General features: G+C 53.2%; 1 protein-coding gene across 8 annotated transcripts in view; it reads left to right on the forward strand.

Annotated features, from left to right (window-relative positions):
- LOC116942196 (adhesion G protein-coupled receptor L2-like) overlaps nt 1–12,089 on the forward strand; it is a 213,143-nt gene that overhangs the window by 187,706 nt on the left and 13,348 nt on the right. For 4 of the 8 annotated variants that reach the window (XM_032953872.2, XM_032953862.2, XM_032953889.2 and 1 more), the window contains 7 exons: nt 557–648; nt 2,215–2,256; nt 3,833–3,859; nt 6,447–6,615; nt 7,788–7,922; nt 8,977–9,073; nt 11,794–11,943. In XM_032953872.2, coding sequence (XP_032809763.2) covers nt 557–648; nt 2,215–2,256; nt 3,833–3,859; nt 6,447–6,615; nt 7,788–7,922; nt 8,977–9,073; nt 11,794–11,943 — 712 coding nt within the window. The remainder of the gene's footprint in view (nt 1–556; nt 649–2,214; nt 2,257–3,832; nt 3,860–6,446; nt 6,616–7,787; nt 7,923–8,976; nt 9,074–11,793; nt 11,944–12,089) is intronic. The other 4 variants (XM_032953909.2, XM_032953918.2, XM_032953937.2 and 1 more) reach the window with 2 other exon arrangements.

The following is a 12,089-nucleotide window of genomic DNA, read 5'->3' on the forward strand; positions in this document are numbered from 1 at the left end:
CATCAGTACGTGCAACAACCGTGTTAGAGTGAAAATGCGACGTTAATGTGGACCAAGCCCACTGCCGTCACCGTAGCCTGGAAAGTTAACTTGGTTTCAACTCGTTTTAAATAACCCGAAATTATAGGCATCCATTGCAATTTACATTGACTACATTCACCCGCCTCTGATCTTCGCACCTGATAGGCTCACAAGTGACGACATCACCTCTACGCCTCTGTTTAAGATCGAAACAGGAGGAGGAATTCTCCGCAATTCTGGCTATCGCCTGACGATGCCTGTTATTGTTGTTGTTGTTTTTGTAATTACCGGCGAAACGTCGCGCTGCTCGAATTGTAAATGTTGCTATGGGTTTACGCTCCAACACACCGGTGCGCTGAACTAGCAACGAATTGGCACGTTCTGTTGACGCGACAAACCTTACCAATTGCCTGTGGCCGGGTGGCGGCGGTGACGGGTTTAACGACACATTTACGTTCAAGCGATTTAACCCCAAAAAAAAAAAACGTCTTATGGACTGCTGACTCGTATGCGTGGCGCGCGTGTGGTGTCACAGGTGAACTTCGTGTTCCTGCTGATTACTCTGTACAAGATGCTGCAGCATTCGGCTCCACTCAAGCCCGATGGCAACCGACTCGAGAACATTAAGTGAGTGATGTGGACGGGTGTGGGGGGGAGAGGAAAGCGGGGGGGGGGGGTTCATCACTTAAAGCGACCGCATTTTCCGGGAGGCTCTGCCGGCACACACGGTGGGTGAAGCTGGCAGTCTCCCCGCCAGCCAACTTTTTTACATTTGGGCCCTCCCTCGCCTTTTCGTTCAACCGACTAGGCCCCAGCCACCCGTGATTGAGCCTGGAGTGTTCCGGTGTCGCGAGCGAATATTGGTGGTTCTCAGCCACGGTCGCCAATGACTGCTGCACAAAAATGTAACCGTCGTTTTGAAATTCGGGTTTCGCTTTAACGAGCTCAATGCAGCTTCTCGGGGACCATAGGTTCGCTCTGACCCATCGTGTAACAATCGCCCCTTGCAAGGGATTTATAAGTCGTGCACCTGCTTGCGTTACTTTAACCCTTCCCCGTTCCGGTGACATGCGTCGTTAAAACGAAACCGGAAGAAAAACTAAAATCACTTAACTTTATCGGTACCGATGCTCCTACAAGGCCATGCGGGAGGGGGCGTGTGGCACAGTTTGGCCCGTCAGCTTATCGTAGAGTGCGGTCGTGTCTTTACAGTTGTCTGCGGCGACTAACAATGTCTTTAAGAACAACGGTATTTACTACGCCTCTCTAAATACAATTAATGCCGAGCCGTATTTGCGTTCCGAGAATCAGAGGTGAACGATACACCCACCCTGCAACCTGCAGACTTCTTGGGACGGAGAAGGGTTAATAGGTCTTTCTGTGCGACTCCAGAAATAGTTCTGCGATATCTGCTTTCTGGGTTCGTTCGCCAAAACACGAGTTGACGTTACACCGCCCGCTGTGAAAGTTCTGTTATAGAATTTCTTCATCTAAAATGTTCACGAATTAGAGAGAGGTCCCCTTATATACGAGAAAGTCAATGCGTACATATATCGTTTATATGAGGGGGGGGGGGTGTGTAGGGGACACCTCGTGGGGGTGGCAAAACTGGGGGAGGAACCCGGAGAAGAAAAATCCAAGCGACCACCACGGGGAGAGAGAGAGCGTGAGAGCACGCGGACTCCAGGCGTAGCACAGGCAGGCATCGTCGGGGTCCGGGATTGAACCACCCACGAACCTCTTGCGCAGAAGGCGAGGGAGAGATCTCTCCCTCGCCGCGGCGGCTCCGCTTTGCGCGTCGCTCGGTTATTGAGCTTTGTTTTTTTCAATTTGCATCAAATTTCTCTTCGAATTTTATGGGTCCTCGCAACAACAACCAAAAACACCCACAACCTACCCCCGTTCCACGCGGGGACTCCGTTACACCGCACGCACGCCGTTTCGGGGGGGAGCCCCGGCCTCCAGACAGGCTCGTTCCGACCAGTCGCACACCTCCGATTAGCACAGTTGGCTACGCAGGGCGTCGAAAGAGTTCAACGTACATAAATCGCTCGCCCGAGAGAATCTTCGTTGGTTCTTCCCACCTGCCGCGATCTTCTCCCCCCCCCCCCCCCCCAACCTCCCCCCACGCCTCGCGTCTCTAACTCTGCTCTCCTTGCTCCTGTGCCACCTCTGCCCCCGCGCCCCGTTCAGTCACCCCGTGTGTGACGGATACTATAACACTGACCTGCCTGGGTAAGGCCTGCCTTGGCGACGTGTCCTCGCGCCGTGTCTGCACCTCGTCTCGCGCGCGCTTTCTCGTCTGCCTGGCTTCCGGCGCCTGCGTGTGCGTCTCCGTCTGTCCGTGCGGCTGTCCGTGTAAAAGTCTCGTCAAGGGGCGTAAACGCCATCACGTGAGGTCCGGTCATCCTCGCAGCGGCGGCTTCTGGCTGACCATCGAACAAAGACGTTCGCCGCATCGCGCGCTTTCAGATGCGCTTCTACGGCCGTCTGGAACGCGCTCTTCCTTCTGATATTAGGAAGCCACTGGAAGCTATGCACTTTGAAGTCATCATCGAGGTTGAAAACGAATTTCTTTAGAACTACTTTTTGTGTTTAGTTTGTTGACCTTCCCACGCATCTCCGATGAGCACGGTTGGCTACATACGGTGCCTAATAATTCAACAAACATACATACAAGTCCCTCTTTTGAGCTATCTTCACTCATCCATCCATCTGACCATCTGTCCGCTTATCCCATCTTCCCTCTGTCCATCTATCTGTCCGTCTGCCTGTCCATCCATTCCTTTGTCCGTCCAATCCATGTGACTCGTGATCCGACCGTCCAATGCAGCAACTGAGCTTTCCTGCACAGCGATAGAACTCCACGCAGTGGCGATGTCGGAGTGGGCCCAGGGTGACCACTGACGATGCCCTCTCAAAGTGCTGGCGCTCAGTGACGCCGACTGAGAGCGCTGGCATTCCCGCTGGCGGTGTGACTCCCGTATCTGTGGGCAGACAGTTTAATCGCTCCGTACGCGTACGTCTCTACGGCCATGCATCTTTCCGTTTGTCTGCTGGTTCATCTGGTGATCCGCCCATCTAACTATCAGTCACATCCATCCGGCTCTCTGCCCATCCATTGAGATGGTGAGATGTTAACTCCCTCACCCGGTATACAGGAGGTCATGGGTTCGATTCCGACCCTGACGCCTGCTGTATATTTGGAGTTTGCGGTCTCTCTCTCTCTCTCCCCGTGGTAGCGTGGATTTTTCTCCGGGTCTCCCGGTTTTTTCCTTCACATTTAGAATCGCGCATTTAGAGCATTTTGCCACTATAAATGTCCACGTGATAAGCAACTTAATTCGGATGTAATTTGTGGCCAAGTCGCTTCTTAAAAATATCAATATTGCTCAGTGAGCCTTACCTGGTAACATAAAAATAGGTTAGTTTAATCCATGCGTCCATCTGCCCATCCACCTCTACGTCCGTCCGTCTGCCCATCCATCTATCCGTCGGTCTGTCCATCCGTCTATTTGTCCGTCTGCCCATCCATCCGTTCGTTTGCCAGCGTCTCCCCGCGGGGCCGTGCGTGGCTCTGTTTTGGCGACGTCGCCTGTGGACGCCCGAGAGCCCCGTGACGGCCGCTTGAGACGTTGGCGCTCGCACTGCCAACGTCACCGCCACCCCCCCCCCCCCCCCCCCCTATCTGTTTGAGCAGGCAGTTTAATCCTCCCGTGTCGCCAACACACTCTCCTAAGTAACTTTCTGTGTGTGCTGCGTGGCCCTCCTTTCCTGCCTCCCCCTTTCCCCCCGCCCCGCCCGCTCTCAGCTCTCCGGATAACAGAGAGTTCATCAGGTAAGTATTTTTCCGTGATTTCTGCCCACATTTGGGCATCCCTCTCTCTCCTTTTCCCTACCTCCCCCCCCCACGGCCCCCCTCGCCTCCGGCCCTCCGGCCCGTATCACGCTTCTCACCGTCACGTGCTCCTCTTCGCTTTCTCTCTCGCACGCTTTCTCCCGCTCGCTCGCTCGCTCGGGCTTGGCGAGCCTGACGACCATCTAACACGCTGGCGCCCGCCTCTTTATCCGCGACGCTCGAGAAGGACGACGTTGAAAGCCGGGGGGGGTGGGGGGGGGGGGTGGCGGGGTAGGGACGGGGGGGCCGGGTGGAATTTGCATTCATTCACCGGGGGGGGGGGGGGGGGGGGGAGGTGGAGGGCGATCGTGACTTTCAGACGCCCGCACGTTTGCCAGCACGTCGCCGTCGCACGACCCCCCCCCCCGACGGGGAGCGTGTCGTGTGCGGTGGTGTTGCCGACGGCCGCCCGCCAACCGTGCGCGAGGTTCAATCGGAATCGTTACCGGAATCTTTATTTAGACTGGAGGAGGGTTGAGGAATTCCATGAGAACTCAAGAGACCAGAGCAGTCACCTCCCCACCATAGGAACGTGGAATTTCCCACACACCCGGCGCAGGGCTTTAAGCGGGAGATGAGCACCAGTGGCCTCGATGCCCATTTGAGCAGGAAACAGCTTTGACTTTTTTTTTGCTGTACCATTAATCCCTCGCTTTACGCGGGAGATGCTTCCCTAAAAAGTGCCGCGTCAAGTGAAGAGAGAGTCGGAATCTTCTTTACTGCCGGAGGAATCCGATGAGCTATGAAGCTCTTTTGTTCACAGATGTCCAGTTGGGGGGCACGGTGTCAGAAAGTTACAACAGCAAACAATACGAACGCACGATGGGAGTGCAAAGTATAGGAAAAGTAAGCAAAAGTCACAAAAATAAACTATTTTATCTTACCAGGTAAAGCCCACTGTGGCCGTTAGATGATTTTTTTTTTCTCAGAAGCCACCTGGCCACAAATGACAGCTCACCGAGGTGGCTTATCACGTGGACATTTATAGCAACCACATGATCTAAATAAGCTCAAAGCATGTTTCTAAATGTGGAGGGACAAACCGAAAGACCCGGAGAAAAAAATTCCACGCAACCGCAGGGAGAGAGACACGCAAACTCCAGATATACACCAGCAGGCGTCAGGGTCGCGATTGAATCCACGACCTCCTGCATACCAGGCGAGGGGGATGACATCTCGCCACCGTGGCGCCCCTCACAAGTAGTCCTTGCTGTGACAGCAGTGATTTGACTGAGTGCGCTAAAATGGTAAACACAGATGTTGTTTTGGTTGTTGTTGCCAGGCCTAAAATATTGCCCCTCTGGTACCCGATTAGTGTAACTAAGGTGCTTGCAGTGACGGTCGATCGTCATTTGCGGCCCCGCTGATGGTGATATCGTTGATGATAGCGATGAGACGCTGATTAAACTAAGGCCCACTCAGCCATACAGCTCTTTTGTCAGACGCCACCGGCTATCACAAATGATAGCTCAACTGAGTGGCTCATCACGTGGACATTTCTAGCAGACAAATACCCTGAGCGCATGTTGATTTTAAAAAGACAGCATTGATGATCCTCACGGCTAAGATAACGAATGATGACGACGACGATGATAATGACGCCAATGCAGACGATAGCATCGATAACAATATCGACGATGTTGTCATTGGCGGCAGTTCTGACCGCCTCCTCACCTCCGAATCTACGGAAACTTACGCAGCCTCGAAATTCGTGGCGAAGACTGTTTCAAGGCTCAATTTTTAATGCATCTTAGCCTTCGCGACCATTATTATTCATAACCAATTCCTTTGTCAAGGCGCTTTGTTCCTCTCACACAGCTTAAAGGCCGTGATCTGAACGTGGCTCTTTCACTCCAGCGCTGTCCTACCAGACAGTCTCGCCCCCCTTCACCTGATGAAGGCCGCTTGTGTTGTGGCCGAAACGTCGTGAGAATATTATTGTGTTATTTTATTTTATCAATTTATTATTTTATTATCATTCTACGTGACTTTACCGAAAGAACCAAAGAAGATGAATCATTGCAGTCACGAAAGCTTTAAATCGAAATATAACCAATGAGGTTTTTTTTTTTGGTTTGGATCGCGTAAATTTAAATGTATCGTTAACCCACCACCACCAACGTCATATTCAAATGGCTAATGGTGTGGGTTTACTCTCCATCACACCGATGCGCTGAATTAGGAAGCTAATCGCCACGTTTTGTTCACGTGACAAACCTTACTAATTGGCTGTGTCTTACTCATGGGCTGTTAAATTTAGTTTCAAATCTCACTTTCTTCAGAACTGCATTTTTTGCGCTTTTAGTTTGTTGTCCTTCCCCCGCGCCTCCGATTAGCACGGTTGGCTACGGGCGGCTCGCGAGAAGTAGCTCAACGTGCGTACGTGTCGGGTGCTGGTAAGTTAATGACGACGACGACCACGGACGATAATAACGATGATGACGATGTCAATATTTATCACGGCACTGACTTCTGACGTCGTTGTTGTCGTTGGTTCTTTTTTTTTGCTTTCCTTCCTTCCCCGCAGGTCCTGGGCACTGGGGGGCGTGGCGCTGCTCTGCCTCCTCGGCCTCACCTGGGTGTTCGGGTTCCTCTTCATCGACAAGGCCACCCTGGTCATGGCCTACCTCTTCACCATCTTCAACTCCTTCCAGGGCATGTTCATCTTCATCTTCCACTGCGCTCTGCAGAAAAAGGTGCCGAGTGCCCTTTCCCGTCGCGCCGTTTTCTGTTTCGACATTGAAGTGTGGCCCCAAAATCTTAACAGCTCTTAATTAATTTAACCCAAAAAAAATGTAAGGCTTACTGAGCGATATGGCTCTTCTTCAGAATCGGAAACAGAATCGGGATATTTATATTAAAGTTTTCAAGTTTCATTTATTAGGTATAGCCCTGTGAGCCATGCGGCTCTTAAGTCGGGTGCAACCGCAACAAACAAAATTTAATTTTTTATATTAAATGGAGGAGGAATCCGATGAGCTATGAAGCTCTTTTTCACAGATTTCCGGGGCACGGGTCAGAGCGTCACAACAGCAAACTGTCCAACGTCACAATAGGAGTGCAAAGTATTGGAAAGGGAAACCAATCGCGCAAAATTACTTCCTTTTTATTTCGCCAGGTAAGGCCCACTGAACCTTTATGGCTCTTTTGCAGAAGCGACCTGGCCATCACAAGTGATAGCCCAACGAAGTGGCTTATCACGTGGACATTTATAGCGGCGTGCAGATACTCTGTGAACGCACGACGTCGATTCTAAATGTGGAAGGAAACACCGGACGACCCGGGGGAAAAAAATCCACGCGACCGCGGCGAGAGAGAGACACCGCAAACTCCAAATATACAGCAGCAGCAGGCGTCGTCAAGGTCGAGATCGAACTCACGACCTCCTGTAGACCAGGCGAGGTAGTTAACATCTCATAGCCACCGTGATGATGATGAGAGAGAGAGACACCGCAAACTCCAAATATACAGCAGCAGCAGGCCTAGTCAGGGTTGAGATCGAACCCACGACCTCCTGTATACCAGGCGAGGTAGTTAACATCTCATAGCCACCGTGATGATGATGAGAGAGAGAGACACCGCAAACTCCAAATATACAGCAGCAGCAGCAGGCGTCGACATGGTCGAGATCGAACTCACGACCTCCTGTAGACCAGGCGAGGAAGTTAACATCTCATAGCCACCGTGATGATGATGAGAGAGAGACACCGCAAACTCCAAATATACAGCAGCAGCAGGCGTCGTCGGGTTCGACATCGAATCCTGACCGTAACCCTGACTCTAAAACGCTAACCTCAACACCATATAACACTAACTCTAGGCCTGACTTGAACTCTGACCCCCTACCCCTCGCCTCCTACCCGTGCAGGTGCGTAAAGAGTACAGCAAGTGCTTGAGGCACGCCGAGTGCTGCGGATCCTGGGGCAACGACTCCTCCTACAACTCGGCCAAAAACTCCAACTCGCGACACTCCAACAGCACGCGCTACTCCCCCAACGCGCAGGTACGCACGCTATGCACGCTACACACACGCTACACACACGCTACACACGCTACACACGCTACACACGCACGCTACACACGCTACACACGCTACACACGCACGCTACACACGCTACGCACGCTACACACGCTACACACGCTACACACGCACGCTACACACGCTACACACGCTACACACGCTACACACGCACGCTACACACGCTACACACGCTACACACGCACGCTACACACGCTACACACGCTACACACGCTACACACGCACGCTACACACGATACACACGCACGCTATGCACGCTACACACACGCTACACAGGCTACATACGCACGCTACACACACTACATACGCACGCTACATACGCATGCTACATACGCACGCTACATACACTGCACACATACGCACGCTACACATGCTACGCAAGCCACACACGCTACATATACTACATACGCACGCTACATACACTGCACACATACACACACTACATACACTACACACACACACGCACCCTACATACACTGCACACATAAACACGCTACATACACTGCACACATACGCACGCTACACACGCTACACACGCCACACACGCTACATATACTACATACGCATGCTACATACACTGCACACATACACACGCTACGTACACACACACACACACACGCATGCTACGTACCCACACGCGCGCTACTCTACCAACACGCAGATACGTACGCACGCTACATACACTACACGCTACATACACTACACGCTACATACACTACACGCTACATACACTACACGCTACATACACTACACGCTACATACACTACACGCTACATACACTACACGCTACATACACTACACGCTACATACACTACACGCTACATACACTACACGCTACATACACTACACGCTACATACACTACACGCTACATACACTACACGCTACATACACTACACGCTACATACACTACACGCTACATACACTACACACTACATACACTACACATGCACGCTGCGTGTACACACACACGAACACACGCCGACACGCGCCGCTCCGTGCCGCCGTGTTGCGCTGCAGAGTCGAATCCGCCGCATGTGGAACGACACCGTGCGCAAGCAGACGGAGTCGTCCTTCATCTCCGCCGACGCCAACAGCAGCTGCACCCTCAACCGCGGTGAGGGCCCTGCTCCCATCCCTCCATCCCTACATCCCTGTATCCCTCCATCCCTCCATTCCTCCATCCCTGTATCCCTCCATCCCTCCATCTCTCTATCCCCTGTATCCCTCCATCCCTGTATCCCTCCATCCCTCCATCTCTCTATCCCCTGTATCCCTCCATCCCTGTATCCCTCCATCCCTCCATCTCTCTATCCCCTGTATCCCTCCATCCCTCCATCCCTGTATCCCTCCATCCCTCCATCTCTCTATCCCCTGTATCCCTCCATCCCTGTATCCCTCCATTCCTCCATCCCTCCATCCCTGTATCCCTCCATCCCTGTATCCCTACATCCCTCCATCTCTCTATCCCCTGTATTCCTCCATCCCTGTATCCCTCCATCCCTCCATCCCTGTATCCCTCCATCCCTGTATCCCTCCATTCCTCCATCCCTGTATCCCTCCATTCCTCCATCCCTCCATCTCTCTATCTCCTGTATCCCTCCATCCCTCCATCCCTGTATCCCTCCATTCCTCCATCCCTCCATCCCTGTATCCCTCCATCCCTGTATCCCTCCATTCCTCCATCCCTCCATCCCTGTATCCCTCCATTCCTCCATCCCTCCATCTCTCTATCTCCTGTATCCCTCCATCCCTGTATCCCTCCATCCCTCCATCCCTGTATCCCTCCATCTCTCTATCCCCTGTATCCCTCCATCCCTGTATCCCTCCATCCCTCCATCCCTGTATCCCTCCATCCCTGTATCCCTCCATCCCTCCATCCCTGTATCCCTCCCTCGAACCCATCGATCCCCTCAATCCCATGATCCCTTGTTACCAAGATCCATCCTTCTCTTGACCACTCGATCCATTGCTCCATTCATCATTTGTGCATTTGATCCCTCAATCCTTTGATCACGCGATCCAGTGATCCCTTGGTGCGGGGATCACGCAATCCCTCAAATCCTGCATCATTCCTTGACTCGGTCATTCAATCCTTCGATCGCTTCATCATCACCCTGTCCAATATTTTTACTGGATCCCATGAATCCGTCCTCGCTTGACCCCTCCAGCACCTCGATCATTTTCATCTCCCGAACCCTCGGGTCAACCAGCAGCCAAAAAGACCTTTAGACAAACGGTCTTTGTGTCCATCTGACCGTACGGGGCCGTGTCTGTCTGTCTGCCTGTCGGCCTGCGTCTGTAGGCCTCTCCGTATGCCTTTCTGTGTCGATGTGTGCGGTTACACGTCCACGTGTGCGCGTGTGGTGCTCCGGCCGGTCATCTCAGTCGGTCGACCCATGGCACCACCTGGGTCTTGTCCCGTGACCTCCTGTCAGCGGGCGTTCGACAATTCACGTGGCCTTAATGTGCACCTGGCCTGGCACAAGCGCCGTGGTGACGTCACCGCCACCTGGTGGCGAATGGCGGTTGTTGTTGTTTGGGCTCAGTTTGTTCGTGTGTTTTGGTTCGTGTGTTGTATGTACAGTACGTTGAACTTCATTCGCACCGTACGTCGCCAACCGTGCTAATCGGAGGTGCGGGGGAAGGACAACAAACTAACACAATGTGTCAGTTTGTGTGTCGGTGCCTCTAACCCTCGATTCCACTGGCCTACGAACCCGGTGACCTGAGTTTGATTCCTGTTCTCTCGGCCAACGTCAGTAGCGAGTGACATGTGGACGGGTCCTGGGCCTCCTTTAGCTCGGCTCGGCCTTAGACGAGCGTTTGCTGCGGTGACTCAACATCGCCACCGGGGAGACGAAGGCGCCTGGCGTGATGCGGGCCACCCACCCCCATGCTGGCCTTCATAGGTGCTCGCTAACAGCACTTGCCCCGACAGTTTGTTAAGGATATAAGAAGAATCTTTGTCTTTGGCGTACGAGGCGGTGATGACAATTGTGACGCTGTGCCAGCATTAATAGGTGCTCGCTAACAGCCCTTGGCACTTGCCCCAACAGTCTGTGATGGGTTTCCCAGGACCTCTTTGCGTATGCGTGTGTACGTTTGTGTCCGTGTGTCCGTCTCGTCCACGTGACCGTTGTTGTACTCGCGGCTGCTCGTCCGTCTTTTGTTCATTTATTTTTTATCCTCTTTCCTTTCTGCTCGGGTCCGGTCTGATCTACTCCGGATCACACTGCTCCGCTCCAATCCGCTCCGGTCTTCTCCACCGCGGTCCGCTCCGCTACCCTCCACTGCGGCCTGGTCTGATGCGGTCCACTCCTTTCTTTCTCTGTCACCCAAAATCTACTCCATTCCACTCTGATCTACTCCGCTCTGGTCCTTTAAACTCCACTCCAATGCACGGTGATCCGTTCCATACCACTCTAATCAACGGCCACTCCGGTCCATTAAATCCCACTCCGGTCTAGAATTCTATTGCACTGCCACTTGACTCTGCTCCAATACGGTTTGATCAAACAAACAAAAAAACTCCATTCCATTTCCACTCTACTCCACTCTGGTCAACTCTGCTCCATTCCGGTCCACTCGGCCGTACCCTGTGTTCTACTCCTTTCGACGTCCGGTGCGGCCAAAACCACCTCCGCTCCACGTCATTCCGCTCCATGTCATTCCGCTCCACTCCGATCTACTCCACGTCATTCCGCTCCACGTCCTTCCACTCCACGTCATTCCACTCCACTCCGCTCTACTCCGGCCCGGATGAAACGACTCAACTCCGGTCCGGTTAAAACCCACTCCATCCCACTCTTTGTCATATCCGGCGCCACCGGGCAGGCCTGGTGGCCAATCAGCTGCTCACGAGCTCGCTGCTGCGTCCGCACAGCGCGGGTCACCTGTACAGCACGCTGCTCGCCGACAGCGTCGTGAGGGGGGCGGCGCAGCCCCCCTCGGCCACCCTCTACCGCAGTGGGAACGCACACCGGGGTAACCGGGGGGTAACCGGGGGTTACAATGCAACTGAGAGCGGCGGCGCGGTGATTAATGTACCGTGCGATGCGACCCACCCCCTCCCCCCGCCCGCCGCCCCCTTCCCCCCTGCGAACCGAGTTTGATTACTCGGTAGTGAGTAC

This window comes from Petromyzon marinus, chromosome 1 (assembly GCF_048934315.1).
Source record: "Petromyzon marinus isolate PM22_M1 ecotype Great Lakes invasive population chromosome 1, UKy_Petmar_22M1.pri1.0, whole genome shotgun sequence".
In the NCBI taxonomy this organism is placed as follows: domain Eukaryota; kingdom Metazoa; phylum Chordata; class Hyperoartia; order Petromyzontiformes; family Petromyzontidae; genus Petromyzon; species Petromyzon marinus.